The 20451-nt window shown below is 41.9% G+C and overlaps 1 protein-coding gene across 7 annotated transcripts in view; it reads left to right on the forward strand.

Annotated features, from left to right (window-relative positions):
• LOC140741057 (protein TANC2-like) overlaps positions 1 to 20451 on the forward strand; it is a 712173-nt gene that overhangs the window by 303553 nt on the left and 388169 nt on the right. For all 7 annotated transcript variants that reach the window (XM_073070734.1, XM_073070733.1, XM_073070735.1 and 4 more), the window contains one exon: positions 17558 to 17740. In XM_073070734.1, coding sequence (XP_072926835.1) covers positions 17558 to 17740 — 183 coding nt within the window. The remainder of the gene's footprint in view (positions 1 to 17557; positions 17741 to 20451) is intronic.

Below are 20451 nucleotides of genomic sequence, written 5' to 3' on the forward strand. Positions count from 1 at the left end.
TCTTTACTTTCTTAGGAGATTAAGGAAGTTCAGATTGTCAACAAAACCTCTAACAAACCTTTTCACTTCAGTTAGGCTCTTAGCTCCCAGTGGAGCATAGGCCATTGATGACCTCCTGTCTCCATTGTCCTCTGAAGTTGATGGTATGGTTGGAGTTCATCAGTGCTTCTGCAGTCTATTGCATCCGATGTACAGGGAATTGGCCTATACAGCTTTATCAGAGCGCTGTTGACCTGTTTCCACCTCTGACGGTTGTACCTTGAGAGGCTAACAGACCTCTATAGAAGTTAAAAATGTCTGGTATCCATGGTCTGGTTTGGCAATTTAAATTTGCAGGAACGTAAGATGCTGCAAAGAGTAGTGGATTCTGCCCAATACATCATGAGCACATGCCTACCCACCATTGTTAGTATGTACAGGTAGTGTTACTCAAGAAGGCAAGCAACACCCATCATCAAAGATCCCCACCATCTGGGCAATGCCATCTTTTTGCATCTACTATGGGCCTGAAGTATCACACTACCAGGTTCAAGAACAGTTACTTCCCTTTCAACCATTTAGTTCTTGAACAGATTGGCAAAACCCTAATCAATGTAGTTTAGTAACTCAATGAATACTTTGATCACTTTGGACAATTTTTGTTCTAATTCTGTTATTTCTTATAAAAATTGTGTTTAATTTGTGTTTTTTAAAATATATATATTTTTATCAATCCTGTTTATATGATGCAATGTGCATATGACAATGAATTCGACCATTGACTTTAGCTGGACTGTTCAAGGGCACCTTCAACTTCTCAATGCTATGGTCTGAGGTTCCTACATTTTTCAAAAGGGCAGCAATCATACCAGTGCCCAAGAAGAGGAGGGTGAGCTGCCTCAACGATTATCGCTCAGTAGCACTCACATCTCCTGCGATGAAGGACACAGCCACACTGCAATTTGCTTACCACTGCTACAGGTCCACAATAGATACAAACTCACTGGCTCTCCACTCTACTTTGGAGCACCTAGATATTCGAAAAACATACGTCAGGCTGCTGTTTATCGATTACAGTCTGTCGTTCAACACTATCATCCTCCCAGTTCTGATCATCAGCCTTCAAAACCTGGACCCATGTACCACTTCCTGCAACTGAATTAATTGTGGACTTCAGGAAGGAGAAGTTGGGAGAACACATGCTAGGGCTAATTCTATCAGTGGAAAAAGTGAGCAGCTTCAAGTTCCTGCGTATTAACGTCTTAGAGGATTTATTATGGGCCAGACACATTGGTACAATCACAAAGAAGGCATACCTGTGGCTCTACTTCATTAGGAATTTGAGGACATTTGGTATGTTACCAAAGGCTCTTCCAAGTTTCTGTAGATGTATGGTGAAGAACATTATAACTAGATTTATCACAAGGCTCTAATGCCAAGGTCATGAAAAGGTGCACATGGCTTTAGGCTAAACCAGCATCATCACGGGTGCAACCCTCTCCACCATTGAGGGCATATTCAAGAGATAGTTGAAGAAGGTTGTGTTCATCACTAGGGACCTTCACTGTCTGAGACATACCCTCTTCTCATTATTACCATTGTGAAGGAGATGCAGAAGCCCAAAGGCCCCCATCCACAATGAAGAAAAAGTTACTTCCCCTCTGCCATCAGATTTCTGAAAGGTTCATGAATACTATCTTGTTATTCCAATTTTGCACTATTTAATGTTGTAATTTGTATTGGTTTTATGTCTTTGTACTGTACTGCTGTACAACAAACCTCATGTTATGTAAGTGTAACAGACTGTAGGGTTTCACTGCTAATGTAATGGCTTCTCTGTAATGTTCCACTGCTAAGGTAATGGATTCTCTGTAGCAGCAAGGTTTGTTTTATGACTGGAGATAATGGGGCATGTTAGCCAATGAGCGGGATGTTGTTTTTCTTGCGTGGCTGGGAGCCAGGAATTTGCGGTCTTTTGCCGGGGTGAGATGAGGAGAGAAGACGCAAATGGAGAGAGTTGGTAGACTGCTGGACAGAGTGGACTTGGAGTGAGGGTCCAAAGGTCAGCGACGATCAAAAGAGGTCGATGGTGGATGAACGGCCTTATCAGTGAGCTGCAACGTTGCTCATTAGACTTTCATGAGAATGAGCCCTTTTCTATTTTTTTTACTAACCATATATAGCTCAGTTGTTTAATCGCGTATTGTGGACTTGTTTGTTATTTCGTGGTACTGATTTGTAACAGGACACAATGCGCAGCATCTACCCAAGCAAGATTTCTTAAGGTGGCCGGGCTGGGGGCTATCATCTCCTATATTAAGCTGCTAGCCGAAGTGAAAGTTACATAAGTTAGGGGTGATAAATCCGATTCTGATTTTAAAATGGAGTTCTTGTGTCCTGGTTGTTATTAAAGATCTTAGTTTCCTATTGCTGTCAGATATTTTTCAGCCCCAGTCCCAGTTTAAATCCAAGTTCATATCAAGAATATGTCGGCATTAAGAAGCAGGTAGGGAAGAATGATGGTAGTTTCTTCTCTCATTTCCTTTACTCTAGGGAAGCTTATAGAAGAAATTATCATTTGGTAGGTGATCCTTGCTGTTCGTGCTTGGTCTACTTTCATGTTTTGCATGATTTCAATCAGTCCAGTTTTTTGATAGTGCACACGCTATGTTGCTTCACAATTTTATTTAATCCCTGGTGAAGTATGCACTAATCACTCAAATCTTTAATCTTTTAAAGTTTTAAAACATCTTGTTTGATCACAAGTTTCTAGTATATCCTGGTGTCTAAGTTATACTAAACTTGGTGCAAATCCTTCCAGCTTAATTTTTTTAATAAAGATTTAAATTTAGTTATGTACAGACTTCTAATCCAAGGTAAATTTCTCTTGACATACAACTGTGCCGAACTTTGTGTCAAATGGAGTAAGTAGGAAGTCATGGGGGCTGAGTCATTCCCATACTGCCTATTCCCATGTTGTTCCTGCAAATTGGCAAGGCTCTATTCAGCTGTTTCTTCATTCCTGAACTATTCATATTAACAGCTGAACAGAATAAATGCTTATTCTCAGCATTTTGTACTGCATGTGTTTGAGTTATAGTACACCATGCGTGGTAAATTAAGTCACTTGTCCTAGCATCATTTCAAGTTAATATTTATTTAATTGTATTTTTCACAGTGTGATGGAGTGACATAAAGGAATGGGTCAATCTAATCTGCTTTGATACATGTTGGAAAAGTAGCACATGATCGGTTATGTGTGAGATAGTTATTCTCTGTGCTTGAAGGATATCTGGTCGAAATGCTGTTCCACCTTCACTGGGCGTAGGCATTTCCAGAAAGTGACATTGTGTGGTGACAGAATAGAGAACAGGAACAGATCTGTGATGTCTATGAACTAAATCTCTTCTGCCTGCTGTGATCTATATCCCTCCATTATTTGCACATTCATGTGAATATCTAAAAACCTCTTAAATGCAAATATCATATTTGCTACCACCATTACCCCTGATAGCCAGTCCAGGAACCTCTAAAAACTCTCTTAAAAACAAAACTTTTCTCTGCACATCTCTTTTAAGTGGGAAAATGCTGACGTGATTCCTCAACATGTTTTGTTTTCCCAACTTGTTTTCTGATTTCTTGTAACCATGTTCCTGTCCCACATCTTCATTTCTGCACTACAGCTGTAAATGGTGAATCAAAATTCTGTATTGTTTATTGTATCACCATTGAACTAAACCACACCCACTGTTTGAAAACCTGGCCCTTGGTGATCCAAGAAATCTGAATTTAGTTTCATCTGTGACTAAAGGTATAAAGGCAAGGAATGAATTTTTAAGGACTATAAAGACTGTCTTTTGAATTTTCATTGAATTATTGATGATTGACTTGATATGACTGAGCTTAGGCAATGAGCATGACATCAGAGTGTATAATGTAAGCAAATCAAATCATTGGCACTGCCAGGAACCCAGTCTTCTACTAGGTTATTTCAACAGAAGTTGGTATATGGTGACATCTTTAACTGAACATGTTGATCTTTATGATACAGTGTGATCTAATTTGACCTTGTCTGTTTTCCTTTTGATTCCCCATAATAATCATCTGGGTTTCTCAAGTGGTTCTTGAGCTTGGAATTAGTAAATATAATTCTTACCTACAAGCATAGATGTTAAAAAAGGTAGTCATACTAACAGCTTGTACTTATTACTTGGTAAGATGTTTAACATCGGAAAATGATGTCATAGCTGAATTATAACTTTTTTCATATTTTACTGCAAAATACTGAGTGTTTGCTTCCTTAAACAAGAAGGTCAGGGATTGTACTATATTTACAGAAGTTAACCTTCATTTCTCAGAATCGAAACTTCACTATTCTTTACTTAACCCAACACAGAGAGAATCAGACCCATGCTGACTCTGAGTTGCTCAGTTACAGCGTGGTCTCTGAGGTTTCAAAGTACATACAATGTCAGAGAAATGTATACAATATTCATCCTGAAATGCTTTTTCTTCACAACCATCCACAAAAACAGAGGAGTGCCTCAAAGAATGAATGACAGTTAAATGTTAGAACCCCAAGTTCCTCCCCAGCAACCCTCCCTCCCGCGCGTAAGCAGCAGCAAGGCAACAATCCCCCTCTCCCCACCGGCAAAATACAGCATCGGCACCCAGCACTCAAGCATGAGCAAAGCAACAGTAAAGACACAGACTTGCAGTTACCCCAAAGACTACTTGTTCACCCAGTATTTGACATACCAGTGTCTCTGTCTCTCTCTCCCTCTCACCCTCTCTCACCCCCCCCCCCCCCCAATAAGGGAGAAAGAGGTGTCTCTGTGTCACAGTCAGAGGGGAGACATGACAAACAACTCGCTGGTTTACAATGTTAAAAGTCCATACATCGCTTTTTCCGAGCTCTGTGCCCAAAGATCTCAAAGACGGATAGCCTAGCAGAAAAGACAGTGGAACAGCAATGGCAGGTATTCTTGGGAATAATGCACAAGGTGCAAAATCAGTTCATCCCCCGGAGAAGGAAGGATTCAAAGGGGGGAAAGGGGCCTCAGTGGTTGACAAAGGAAGTCAGAGACTGCATAGCATTAAAAAAAAAGGAAAACTGACAGAGCTAAGGTGAGTGGGAGGACAGATGATTGGGAAGTTTTTAAGGAACAACAGAACTTAACTAAAAAGACAATACGGGGAGAAAAAATGAGGTACGAACGCAAGCTAGCCAGGAATATAAAGGAAGATAGCAAAAGCTTTTTTAGGTATGTGAAGAGAAAGAAGATAGTTAAGAACAATGTTGGGCCCTTGAAGAATGAATTGGGTGAAATTGTTATGGGAAACGGAGAAATGGCAGAAGAATTTAATGAGTACTTTAGATTTGTTTTCACTAAGGAAGACACAAGCAATTTCCCAGATGTATGGATGGGCCAAGGACATAGGGTAACAGAGGAAATGAAACAGATTGACATTCGAAAGGAAACGGTGATGAGAAGACTGATGGGACTGAAGGCTGACAAATCCCCAGGTCCAGATGGTCTGCACCCTAGGGTACTAAAGGAGGTGGCCCTGGAAATTGCGGATGCATTGGTAATCATTTTCCAATGTTCCTTAGATTCAGGATCAGTTCCTGAGGATTGGAGAACGGCTAATGTTATCCCACTTTTTAAGAAAGGAGGGAGGGAGAAAACAGAGAACTATCAACCTGTCAGCCTGACATCGGTGGTGGGAAAGATGCTAGAGTCCATTATTAAGGATGAAATAGTGGCATATCTAGATAGCAGTGATAGGATTGGGCCGAGCCAGCATGGATTCACCAAGGGTAAATCATGCTTGACTAATCTGTTGGAGTTTTTCGAGGATGTAACCAGGAAGTTAGACGGGGGAGATCCAGTGGATGTAGTGTACCTCGATTTTCAGAAGGCATTTGATAAGGTCCCACATAGAAGATTGGTGGGTAAAATCAAAGCTCAGGGCATCGGGGGGGAAGGCATTGACATGGATAGAAAACTGGTTGGCAGATAGAAAGCAAAGGGTAGCGGTGAATGGGTGCTTCTCGGAATGGCAGGTGGCGACTAGTGGGGTGCCACAGGGCTCGGTATTGGGACCACAGCTGTTTACCATTTACGTTAACGATTTGGGTGAAGGCATAGAAAATAACATCAGCAAATTTGCTGATGATACTGAGCTGGGTGGCAGTGTGACATGTGATGAGGATGTTAGGAGAATTCAGGGTGACTTGGATAGGCTGGGTGTGTGGGCAGATACTTGGCAGATGGCGTTTAATGTGAATAAGTGTGAGGTTATCCACTTTGGGAGTAAGAACAGGAAGGCAGATTATTATCTGAACGGTATAGAGTTGGGTAAGGGAGTAATACAAAGAGATCTCGGAGTCCTTGTTCATCAGTCACTGAAGGTGAATGAGCAAGTGCAGCAGGCAGTGAAGAAGGCTAATGGAATGTTGGCCTTTATTACAAAGGGAATTGAGTACAAGAGCAAGGAAATCCTCTTGCATTTGTACAGAGCCCTGGTGAGACCACACCTGGAGTATTGTGTACAGTTTTGGTCTCCAGGGTTAAGGAAGGACATCCTGGCTGTAGAGGAAGTGCAGCGTAGATTCACGAGGTTAATTCCTGGGATGTCTGGACTGTCTTAAGCAGAGAGGTTAGAGAGACTGGGCTTGTACACGCTGGAATTAAGGAGATTGAGAGGGGATCTGATTGCAACATATAAGATTATTAAGGGATTGGACAAGATAGAGGCAGGAAATGTGTTCCAGATGCTGGGAGAGTCCAGTACCAGAGGGCATGGTTTGAGAATAAGGGGTAGGTCATTTAGGACAGAGTTAAGGAAAAACTTCTTCTCCCAGAGAGTTGTGGGGGTCTGGAATGCACTGCCTCGGAAGGTAGTGGAGGCCAATTCTCTGGATGCTTTCAAGAAGGAGCTAGATAGGTATCTTATGGATAGGGGAATCAAGGTTTATGGGGACAAGGCAGGAACCGGGTATTGATAGGAATTGATCAGCCATGATCTCAAAATGGCGGTGCAGGCTCGAAGGGCCGAATGGTCTACTTCTGCACCTATTGTCTATTGTCTATTGACTCTGGGCACACAGCCAAAGATCTTCCATCTCCTACAACACACTGGTCTTCTGCTCGGACACTGACCTCCGATCCCTCCTGTCTCCAAAGTCACAAAAACTCGGTCCTTGGTGTGCCGAAAAACAGCCAGTTGTGAAACGCTGAGAACGGGTTCCATTCCTGCAAAGAACCATAGTCAGCGTGTAACTCCAGGTCAGGGTCTTCAAAAGAACCCTGAAAGGGAAAACTAGAAGTATTAAAGATAGAAATAGAGCTGTTTCCGAAGATGCAAGCAAAGGAGTTGCTGTTAGGTGCCATTAGTCCTCCTAAGCTCTGCCTTCACAATTGGCCTTTCTCCATATTAGCATCTCAACCCATGAACCAGACCTATCTTATTGCATATTTTCTTTGAAACTAATGGCATTATGATCACTAGATGCAAAGTCTCCACCTGCACAAACTTCTGTCACCTGCCATGTCTCATTCCCTAATGGAAGATCATCTGGTACCACTTTTCTTCCAGCTGGGATTTCTACAGTATGTACTGATTAGGGAAACTTTCCAGAACACATTTGACAAACTCTATCCCATCCAGCCATTTTTCAGTATGGGAGTCCTAATCTATGTATTGAAAGTTAAAATCACCTACTATCACAATATAATGTTTCTTGCAACAGTCTGCAGTCTCTACAACTTTGCTCCTCTCAATCCCGTTGACTATTGGGTGCTCTATAACATGACCCCATTAACGTGGTCATCCCTTTCTTATTCCTAAGTTCCACCCATATAGCATCAGTAGACGAGCTCTCCAGTATAAAAGGTTTTAGAGTTCTCTTTATTTCTTCTAGAAATAATTCTTGAACCATTTTTGCCCTCCTAAATTTTTTCTTCTCTCCTATATCCCTAATAATCCTCAAAGGACAAATTTTCTGTACTTGATATACTTCCCTGATCAAATCTAAAGTGTCCTTAGTTAACCAATCTTACCATCTTTGCCTCATCTCCTTACAGGGACAGGTTGACTCTGACCTCTTATTATCTCGCCTTTAATTGCCTCCCATTTATCCTCTATTGATTTTCCCCTCTGACAGCTGCTCCCAGTCTACATTGATCAGGTCCTGTTTTATACTACTGACATCTGCCTTACCCTAGTTCAGGGTCCATACTTGAGAACAAAGCTTGACTTTTTCCATTGCAACATTGAAACTTACCCATCTATTCCCAAGGTTCCTCCACAGACACTTCTATCACTTACCCATTCTCATTCCCTCAGATGAGATCAAAGGTTAATTTTATTATCAAATATGTATGCAGAATACAAAACAGAAATTTATGTCTTCTCCAGATAGCCATAGAATACAGAAAACTATAGAAGTAGTTTAAAGAAAGACATTAATCCCCCCCGCACAAAAAGAAAAAGAAACAAAAACTTGCAAACCCAAAGCACCCCCAACCCCTTCCTAGCACAAAACCTAACAGTTCACTCAAACCCCCAGCCTGCCAATCTGCAACAAAAAAGAATGGGCACGAACACACAAAAAACACAGAGCTGAAAGAGGCCAATATAAGCGACAGTTAGTTTGTACTATAGTCCAATCCTTAAATCTCAGAATTTCAATAACATCTCCAAGAGTATTGGGACCTAGCGGCCCCTTTGAGGGCAATGACTAGAACCAGCGGCCCTTAGAGGACAGTGACTCAAACTAACGGCTCCTCTGAGGAAAGCAGAACCGTCTCCCTAGTACAGAGGTTCCCGACCCTAGCATTATCTGTGGACCCCCAAGATGGGGACACTTGCCCTTGTAGGATTCTCTATATGCTACATCAAAATTCTCTCTTGGATGCACTTTCAAACTCTATCTCATCTAAGCTCCTTACATCAAGGCAATCCTTATCAATATTGGGAATATTAAAATGCCCCTCTACTAAAACGCTCCTGCCTTTACACCCTTACATCTGAATATCTATTCGTATAACTGCTGCTGACTAATGGAACGGTTATAGAATAGTCCTGATAACAAGGTGATACCCTGTTTCTCAGCTGTAGATTCTAGCCATATAGCCTCATTGGCTGTTTATTTCCGAATATCCTCCCCAAGTGCGATCATAATGTTCTCCCTGATTAGTCGTAGAACACAGCCTCCTTTTTTGCACTACCTGCAGCCTCCCCACCGGCATGCTTGAATCTTTAAGAAGGGAGGAAGGCAGCAGCGGTTTTTGTATATTTGGACTTTCAGAAAGCCTTTGACAAGGTGCCACAGATGAGGCTGCTTACCAAGTTAAGAGCCCATGGTATTACAGGGAAGTTACTAACATGGTTAGAGCACTGGTTGATTTGTAGGAGGCAGTGAGTGGGAATAAAAGGATCCTTTTCTGGTTGGCTGCCAGTGACTAGTGGTGTTCCTTCTGCAGAGGTCGGTGTTGGGACCAGTTCTTTTTATGCTGCATATAAATGATTTAGATGATGGGATAGATGGCTTTGTTGCCAAGTTTGCAGATGATACGAAGATTGGTGCAGGGGCAGGTAGTGTTGAAGAAATAGGTAGGATGCAGAAGGACTTAGACAGATTAGTAGAATGGGCAAGAGAGTGATAAATGAAATACATTGTTGAAAAATGCATGGCCATGCACTTTGGTAGTAGAAATGAATGTGCGGACTATTTTCTAAATGGGGAGAAAATCCAGGAATGTGAGATGCAAAAGGGACTTGGGAGTCCTTGTGCAGAACGCTCTGAAGGTGAAATTGCAGGTTGAGTCAGTGGTGAGGAAGGCAAACGCCATGTTAACATTCATTTCAAGAAGTCCAGAATCCAATAGCTGGGATGTGAGGCTGAGGCTTTATAAGGCACTGGCGATGCCTCACCTTGAGTATTGTGAACAGTTTTGGGCCCCTCATTTTAGAAAAGATGTGCTGGCCTTGGAGAGGGTCCGGAGGGGGTTCACAAGGAGGATTCCAGGAATGAAAGAGTTTTCATATGAGGAACATTTGATGGCTCTAGATCTGTACTCGCTGGAATTCAGAAGGATGGGGGGGGGATCTCATTGAAACCTTTTGAATGTTGAAAAGTCTAGACAGAGTAGATGTGGAAAGGATGTTTTCCATGGTGGGAGAGTCTGGGACAAGAGGGCACAGCCTCAGGATAGAGGGGCACCCTTTCAAAACAGAGATGCGGAGAAATTTCTTTCGCTGAAGGGTGGTGAATTTGTGGAATTTGTTGCCACGTGCAGCTCTGGAGGCCAAGTCATTGGGTGCATTTAAGGCAGAAATTGATAAGTTCTTGATTGGACATGGCATTAAAGGTTACAGGGGAAAGTCTGGGAACTGGGGTTGAGGAGGAAAAAGGATCAGCCATGATTGAATGGCTGATGCACTATCAATAACTCAAGGAGACTGGAAGTGAATGATAGGCTTTTATTAGCAGCAAAAACGGAGCACGACATCTCGGAAACTGAGGGAGGAGCAGTGCCCCAATCGCCTTTATACAGGGGTCTGTGGGAGGAGCCACAGGAGCAGTCAGCAGAGAGGCGTGTCCAGGCAGGGGTACATAGTTTACCATAATGGCAGAGCAGACTCAGTGTGCCAGATGGCCTAATTCTGCTGCTTGTCTTATGGCCGCCTATATCCCAGAACATATCACCTCTCCCACCACCCAGCTTTTCAATCATTGTTGTCGTGGTTACAAGAAGATCATAATCCCATGTGCTCCTTATATTAAAGTCAATGCAGTCAAGCTTGAGGCAATCCTTCTCATGCTCTCCCTGCTGTTTTTGCACTTTCCCCTGGATTTATCTGTTCTAGTTTTTACATACGAATTAGCACCCCCATTATAGCTGCATTATTCTGCGTCTCAACCTGTGGCCTTACTAGTTAAACCTTCCTGAGTTGCTCTAGCAAATCTCCCTCAAAGATTTTGACTCCCCTCAAGTCTGGATGCAATCCATCTTCCTTGTACTTTAAGGATCTCTTTTAAGGAAAACACAAAACTGCTGCTTGTGGACATGTTTTTAGGCACACTTTGAAACTTCATACTGTCATATCATATGTCCTAATTTATGTGTAAGAACTTTGGAAACATATTGCAGAATGTCTGCATTTGTTTTCAGGATAACACTGATGGTTACATGGGACGTACACAAATCAAGCATTATGTACACTTCCATTCCCTCTAAATGCAACTGATTTTTTTGTTTTTAAACTAGGTAATTATGGAATAGAGCATACCAATATTTATGTTGTAAATTTTCCCAAGATCAGGTAGGCAGAGAGAGATGGAAAACTAGTACTTCAAACCCATACCTGATTAAAATTCAAATGGTACTGAGCAGAGAAACTGACATTGAACTCTTAAGAGTACTGGGGATCGTGACTTCTCAAAAACCACCTACACTAATGGTGCTATTTAGTTTTACAGTGCATCAATTGGTTCCCAGTTTGAATGGTTTTAGCAGAAGTGTTGCCATACTAATAAAGCTGCCCTGAAGATTTCTTGATTCAAGATGATTTGATAAATAAGACTATAAGGTATAGGAGCGGAATTATGCCATTTGGCCCGTCAAGTCTTCTCTGCCATTTCATCATGGCTGATCCAATTTTCCTCTCAGCTCCAATCCCCTGCCTTCTCCCCGTATCCCTTTATGCCCGAATCAATCAAGAATCCATCAATTTCTGCATTAAATATACCCAATGACTTGACCTCCTCAGCTGTCTGTGGCAAAGAATTCCACAGATGCACCACTCTCTGGCTAAATAAATTCCTCCTCATCTCTGTTCTAAATGGACATCCCTCTATTCTGAGGCTGTGTCTCTGGTCTTGGACTCCCTCACCATAGGAAACATCCTCTCCACATCCACTCTATCAAGACCTTTCACCATTCCATAGGTTTCAATGAGGTCACCCCTCATTCTTCTGAATTCTACTGAATACAGGCCCAGAGCCATCAGATGGTCTTCATATGACAAGCCATTCAATCCCGGAATCATTTTCATGAACCTCCATTGAACCCTCTACAGTTTCAGCACATCCTTTCTAAGATATGGGGTCTAAACCTGCTCACAATACTCCAAGTGAGGCCTCACCAGTGCTTTATAAAGTCTCAACATTACATCCTTGCTTTTATATTCTAGTCCTCTTGATATAAATGCTAAAATTGTATTTGCCTTTCTCACCATAGACTCAACCTGTAAATTAATTTTGCATCTCAGAGGTTTGTATTTTCTCTCCAGTTAGAAAATAGTCGACCCTTTAATTTCTTCTACCAAAGTGCATGACTATACTTCCCGACACTGTATTCCATCTGCCATTTCCTTGCCCATTCTTCTAATCTGCCGAAGTCCTTTTGTAGCTGCTCTGCTTCCTCAAAACTACCTGTCCCTCCACCTGTCTTCATATTATCTGCAAACTTTGCAAGAAAGCCATCAATTCCGTCATCCAAAGCATTGGCATACAACTTAAAAAGAATCGGCCATCAAAGACCCCTGTGGAACACCACTAGTGACCGGCAGCCAGTCAGAAAAGGCTACCTTAATTCCTCCTCTTTGCCTCCTGTCAATCAGTCATTGCTTTATCCATTGCTAGAATCTTTCCTGTGATACCATGCGCTCTTAGCTTGTTAAGAAGCCTCATGTGTGGCACCTTGTCAAAGGCCTTCTGAAAATCTAAGAACACAACATCAACCAATTCTCCTTTGTGTATCCTGCTTGTTAATTCCTCAAAGAATTCCAACAGATTTGTCAGGCAAGGTTTACCCTTGAGGAAACCATGCTAACCACAGCCTATTTTATCACGTGCCTCCAAGTACTGTGAGACCTCATCCTTAATACTCAACTCCAACAGCTTCCCAACCACTGAGGTCAGACTAACCGGCCTATAGTTTCCTTTCTTCTGCCTCTCTCCCTTCTTGACAAGTGGAGTGACATTTGCAATTTTCCAATCTTCTGGAACCATTCCAGAATCTAGTGATTCTTGATAGATCATTTCTAATGTCTCCACGATCTCTTCAGCCACCTCTTTCAGCAACTCTGGAGTGTACACCATCTTGTCCAGGTGACTTATCTACCTTCAGACCCTTCAGTTTCCCAAGAACCTTCTCTCTTGTTAGGGTAACTTTACACACTTCGTGCCCCTTGACACTTGGAACTTTTATCATACTGCTAGTGTCTTCCACAGTGAAGACTGACACAAAATACTTACTCAGTTGATCCACCATTTCATTGTCCCCCATTGATACCTTTCCAGCATTGTTTTCCAGTGGTCCAGTATTCACTCTCGCCTCGCTTTTGCACTTAAGTATCTGAAGAAACTTTTGGTATCCTCTTTAATATTATTGGCTAGCTTACTTTCATATTTGATCTTTACTTTTTTAATTGTCTTCTTTTGGTTTTTAAAGTTTGCCAATCCTCTAATTTCCCAATGGTCTTTGCTGTATTATATGACCTCTCTTTGGCTTTTATGTTGGCTTTGACTTATCTTGTTAGCCACAGTCGTGTCATCTTTCCTTTAGAATACTTCTTCCTCTTTGGGATGCATGTATCTTGAGCCTTGTAAATTGCTTCCAGAAATTCCAGCCATTGCTGCTCTGCTATCATCCCTGCTAGTGTTCTTTTCCAATCATTTCTGGCCACCTTCTCTCTCATGCCTCAGTAATTCCCTGTACTTCACTGTAATACTGATACATCTAACTTTAGCTTCTTTTCAAATTTCAGAGTGAATTTGATCATTTTATGATCACTTCCTACTAAGGGTTCTTTTACCTTAAGCTCTCTAATCAATTCTGGTTCATTGCACAACATCCAATCCAGAATAGCTGATTCCCTAGTGGGCTCAACCATGAGCTGCTCTAAAAAGCCATCCCTTAGGCACTTTAGAAATTCCTCCTCTTGGAATCCAACACCAACTTGATTTTCCCAATCTACCTGCAGATTGAAGTCCCCCATGACTATTGTAACATTTCCCTTTTGGCATGCATTTTCTATCTCCCATAGTAACTCAAAGACCACATCCTTACTACTGTTTTGGGTTCTGTATACAACTCCCATCAGGGTCTTTTTACCTGTGCAGTTCCTCAGCTCAAGCCAAAACAAATCAACACCTTCTGACCCTATGTCACCTCTTTCTAATAATTTGATTTCATTTTTTTTATCAACAGAGCCGCTCCACCCCCTCTGCCTACTTGCCTGTCTTTTCGATACAATGTGTATCCTTGGACATTAAGCTCCTAATTGTAATCTTTCAGCCATGATTACGTGATGTCTGGAACATCATACCTGCCAGTCCGAGGTTTATACCTATACTTTGGTTGTCTGATCATCAACCATAACGGGGCAACACAAGCTCACATTCATGTTTAGCTATACCCTTTATTGTGAGCTGTACAGTTGATTGAGCCTTCTTTCCTTGTGACTTAGACATGAGATTGGAATGTGTCTGGTCAATAAATTTCCTTATGTCAGGCATATCTGCTTCCCTTAAGGTCATTGATTCTGATTGAACCCGCATAGAATGTGAGTTACACTAGCCCAGATTTTGCTGTCATTGGTGATGACCCTGCCAACAGCTGCAGAAGGAGGTTTTGCAAATTTTAGAGAAGAAACTTGTAATCCAGCAGGTAGCCTCAAAGGCCTGATGATGGCCTAAGTGCTGTATGTATTTTTTGTACCAATCTTCCAGTAATCGGCTTTTGTTTCCTTTTCTATGCCTGGAATTACAAACAGACCTATTTCACTTTTATGACTCTTTTGTCTCCTTTTGATAATGGGATCTATGTAAGGGTCATGACCTGCTTTAAACTTGGTTTAAAAAAAGGTTTACTCCTGGACTCGAAAGAGACAATGACTTTATTTAATTGCTTCAAAGCCTATATATTCAATGTTTACTTGGCAGTTATTTCGGCAGTCAAGCTATATTGAAAGGGCATCCTCAGATATTTTGAGGTATTTTCATTTCCATTTAAGCAGTTACCACATTTTCTCTCTCAAATGTTCTTGAATTTTCTGTTCCTCTACATACTTTTATGGCAACATCAAAAAATAAAGGTTCTGATTAGTGAATTCTGTTTATGTGCATATTGAGAGACTGTGCTTCAATTCATCACACACTGTACATTTGTAAATTAAGTGTCCTCTACTAAAATGTTCCCACTATACAACAACATTTCCTGTCAACAAAAATCTGTGAGACGACCCACTTCATATCTCTGAAGCCACTTGTCAGTAAAGGCAGACACTTTTGACAAAATGCACCACAGCTTCCTGTGCACCACATAGCCTTAAAGCCTTATAGGGACCAGAGCATGTGTTTGGAGATGATACCTTAAAAGGGCAATCATGATCCCTGTATACTTAAGGTTCAAGGACTTCCTACTGTTTCACTTAAAATCACGGGAGGGTTTTTTGCCAGTGACGTGATGTCATGCAAAATTCTTCAAATCCACTGGCAGGATAACCTAACATTAGAGTCGATTTGAAGGCCAACAGCCTCAGCACTGTGACCCTGATTACATTTAGCTGTCTTTGATGGCGTGCCCGACACCAATTCCTATTCCGAGCTCCATCATAACAAATTATTATGATTAGGAGAATGGAGGGAGTGATTTGAGGACATTTTCAAAGCCTCTCACTGATTCTTTGGGACTCTTGGCATGTGGGTCAAGTTCAAGCTTATTGTCATCTGACTTCATATATACAGTCAAGCGAAACAACTTTTCCTGTGAACCACAGTGCACCCACACAATATATATCACACAGAGCACATAAATCAAAATATTATACTATAAGTAAGTTAAAAATATATATAATTCAAATGCATGTAGTAAAGCACAGCACAGGTGAGCAGTAAACAGCTCACTGTCCCAGTGACAAGTCCTTCATGGTGACGGGATGTCTCAAGATGCAGAAGAAATATTTGGGAGGTCTTTTGGAACATGCAGATACCTAGTGAATGGGGCAGAAGGAGCTCACTCCTTCCTCAAATACACATTTAACCACTCAGAACAGGTGCACCACAGGGCTTTGTGCTTAGCCCCCTGCTCTAATTGCTTTACACCTATGACTGTGTGGCTAAGTGCAACTCCAATGACACATTCAAGTTTGCTGATGACGCCACTGCTGATGGCTAAATCAAACGTGACAAATCAGCATATAAGAGGGAGACTGAAAATCAGGCTGAGTGCTGCCACAACAACAACCTCTCACTCAACGTCAGGCAGACCAAGGAGCTGATTATTGACTTCAGAAGGAGGAAACTAGAGATCCATGAGCCAGTCCTCATCGGGGGATCAAAGGTGGAGAGGGACAGCAGCTTTAAATTCCTCAGTGTTACCATTTCAGAGGACCTGCCCTGAGCCCAGCACCTAAGTGCAATTACGAAGAAAGTACTGTAGTGCCTCTACTTCCCTAGAAGTATGCAAAGATTCAGGATGACATCTAAAACTTTGACAAACTTCTATAGATGTGTGGTGGAGAAAATATTGACTGGTTGCATCACAGCCTGGAATGGAAACACCTATACTCTTGAATGAAAAATCCTACAAAACATTGTGGATATAGCCCAGTCCATCATGGGTAAAGTCTTCCCACCAATGAGCACATCTACACAGAGTGTTGTCGCAGGAAAGCAGCATCCATCATCTATGACCCCTATCACCCAGGTCATGCTCTCTTCTCACTGCTACCATCAGGTAGGTGGTACAGGAAACCTCAGGGTTCACACCACCAGGTTCAGGAACAGTTATTACCCCTCAAACATCAGGCTCTTGAACCAAAAGGGATAACTTGACTCAACTTCACTTGCCCCATCACTGAACTGTTCCCACAACCTATGGACTCACTTTCAAGGGCTCATCATCTCATGTTCTCGATATTTATTGCTTATTTATTTATTATTATTATTTATTTTTCTTTCTTTTTGTACTTACACAGTTTGTTGTCTTATGCACACTGGCTGTCTGCCCTGTTGGTGTGGTCTTTCATTGATTCTATTATGGCAATTGGATTTATTGAGTATGCCCACAAGAAAATTAATCTCCTGGTTGTATATGGTGACATATATGTACTTTGATAATAGATTTACTTTGGACTTTGAGCTCCATCATGCAGCAGCTGCCGCAGAGTCCGCAAGTCATTGGTTTCAGTGGTCACCTCACAACCCTCAGAACTGAAGTTGGTACAAGCCATCCTTTGCCCCAAAAGACTGCTTAAGAGAATGATTAGTGTTAATGGAAGGTTTTTTCAAATAACATCTTTGAACACTTATGTAAAATTTCTATTAATTGACATTTAAAAATTTTAAGGCATTTATCTTTTTCTATCAGCCTTTTTCACTTTTATTAAAAATCAGATATCGAGATAATCAAATACTGCGAAATGCACTTAATCGAAAGTGGTGACATTTAAACTTTTTGTAGTCAGTCACCTTTCTGTTGCTCCACTGTATCAGTTTCAGAGATTAAGAAAGAATACTACAAATATTTTCTGGCTAAATTCTTCTTTTTTTTTAAATAAGGTGTGTCCAGTACAGAGAACGACTCTGCTTTTGAACCAGATTACGCTGTCCCATCCCTGCCAGTTTCGGAAGGAATGCAGCATATCCGGATAATGGAAGGAATGTCCCGCTCCCTCCCCTCTTCTCCACTGCTCACACACCAATCTATCAGTGTCCGTCTTCAACCTGTAAAGAAAATAACAGGTAACATGCTAATTTCCTCAGGAATGCAACATAATATGTAAATGCCATTTTGTGTTTCTGAAATTATACACACTGCGGAATTTAATGGTGGGCTAAATGCCTTCATGAGGAGTTTTATCATGTTTAGCATGGCAATTAAGTTTTAGAATTTGTGCATTTACTAATAGCCATATTTAATTTATTTGCCAGTATTTATTATTAATCCATCATTGCTCTTGGTACAGTGGTGATGGCTTCAGTTATTTTGGTGAAAGTACTTCCTGATTGCTGTTGTGTGGGGAGTTGAAAGAGTGCAATGTTGAAGGACTAGCAAATTATTGGTAAATTAGGTGTGCAGTTTAGAAGTGATCTTGCAGGTGGTGGTATCTCTAAGCACCCTCTGCACTTGTCCTTCTTTATGATAGAGGTTGTACTTTAGGAGGTTCTGTTGGAATAGCATGTGCAAAACTCTTCATTGCATTAGGTATGTACTGCAGCCACGGTGCACCATTGGCGGAAGTAATGATTGCATAGTCAGGGTTGGCAAACATATGGCACACTCTAAAATGTTGTTGCATGCAGTGCTGCTCCTCCACTCTTTAAACTCCACCCATAATTAAAAAAATACATAATGATTATCTTTACTGTCAATTGAAGCAGTTAGTGATTTTTTTTATAGCGAGAGAGCAGTGAGCTGTTTTCACAGGAAATGTCTCATGCCAGCTTGGCACCAGCTAAACAGTTGCAAAAGCATGTGACAAGTTAACCTCTCAAAAATAGTTTTGTTTTATTTTATTTATTTATTTAACTTAGCTGTAGAGTGCAGAATAGGGTCTTCCAGCCCTTAGAGCCATGCTGCCCTAGCAAACCCACAACCTCAATTAATCCTAGCCTAATCATGGGGCAATTTACAATGACCAATTAACCTACCAACTGGTATGTCTTTGGACTGTGGGAGGAAGCCAGAGCACTTGGAGGAATCCACTCAGTCACAGGGAGAATGTACAAACTCCTTACAGATGACACCAGAATTGAAGTTCGATGTTCCAAGCCGTAATAGTGTTGCACTAACTGCTACACTACCATGGCATTTCTGTGGCAACTGGTGGTACACCCAGCATGATTGGCAAAATAGCAGCTTTTGTCAATCTATTTGCAAAATTCTTTGAATATCCACTGATGGGCTTTCATTGTACAGTACGTGTGTGCGCAAAAGCTGCCCTTAAGGAACTTGAAGCAATGAAAATTGTAACCATGGTAATTAATTTCATTTCTGGGGATGTGCTTTAGAAAAAATAATTTCATAAATTACTCAGTGAGGTGAATTCCGTGAGCACAGGACTAATGTACAACAATTGGCTTGGTAGAGGTTCTGTCCTTAAATGATTCCTTGCGTGATGAAACGCATCTATTCTTTGCAAATGAAAATTTTGTTGTCAAGAATCATATGATATCGTGTGAAAACTGGTGCATGGAGTAGGGTTTCAGATATCTGGATCATTGGGATCTCAAAGGTATGACTTGCACAAAAGAGATGGGTTACATCTGAACCCGAGGGGGTCCAATATCTTTGTGGGCAGGTGTGCAAGAGATGTTTGGGAGGGTTTAAACTAATTTCTCAGGGTGATGTGATCCGGAACGTTAGAGCTGAGGATGGGGTAGTTGGTTTACAGAGGCAGCATGTTGTGAGACTGCTAGCAAGGAGAGGCTCTGTTTTGGGCACATCTGCACTCACCCCATCCCCCCGCCACCCAACCAGCGACAGGGTTCTTCTTGTCCTCACCTACCACCCCACGAGCCTCCATGTCCAGCACATAATTCTCTGTAACTTCCTCCATCTCCAACAGGATCCCATTGCCAAGCATATCTTTCCCTCACCTCCAGTTTCTGCTTTCTGCAGGAATTGCTACGTCACTCAGTTGTCCATTCATTCCTCTCCACTGACCTCTCCTGGTACTTACCCTTACAAGCAGAATAAGTGCCACACCTGCCCCTACACCTCCTCTGTCACTACCATTCAGGACCCTAAACTATCATGCCAGGTGAGGCGCCACTTCACCTGTGAGTTTGTTGGAGTCATATACTGTGTCTGGTGCTCCCAGTGTGGCCTCCTGTATATCAGTAAGACCTGACGTAGATTGGGAGACTGCTTTGCCAAGTATCTTCACTCCATCCACCAGAAAAAGCGGGATCTCCCAGTGGCCACCAATCTCAATTCTACTTCCTATTACCATTCCGACACATCAATTGATGGCTTCCTCTACTGCCGCGGTGAGGCCACACTCAGGTTGGAGAAGCAATGTCTTATATTCTATATGGGCAGCCTCCAGCCTGATGGCATGAACATCAATTTCTCAAACTTCTGGTAATTATCCCCCCTCTCCTTCAGCATTTCCCATTCCCGTCTCCCTCTCGCACTTTATCTCCTTACCTGCCCATCATCTCCCTCTGGTGCTCATCACCTTTTTGTTTTGTCCATGGTCTTCTACCCTCTCCTATCAGATTCCCCCTTCTCCAGCCTTTATCTCTTTTACCAATCAATGTCCCAGTTCTTTACTTCATGCCTCCCTCTTTCCCACTTTCATCTATATAGCCTACTACCTTGTTCTTCTTTCTCCCTTCCCCCCCCCCCCCCCGCACCTTCTAATTTTGACTTCTCATCTTTCATCCAGTCCTGATGAAGGGCCTTGGCCTGAAACATCAACTGTTTACACTTTTCCATTGATGCTGCC

The sequence above is a fragment of the Hemitrygon akajei genome, chromosome 18, assembly GCF_048418815.1.
Source record: "Hemitrygon akajei chromosome 18, sHemAka1.3, whole genome shotgun sequence".
NCBI lineage: Eukaryota > Metazoa > Chordata > Chondrichthyes > Myliobatiformes > Dasyatidae > Hemitrygon > Hemitrygon akajei.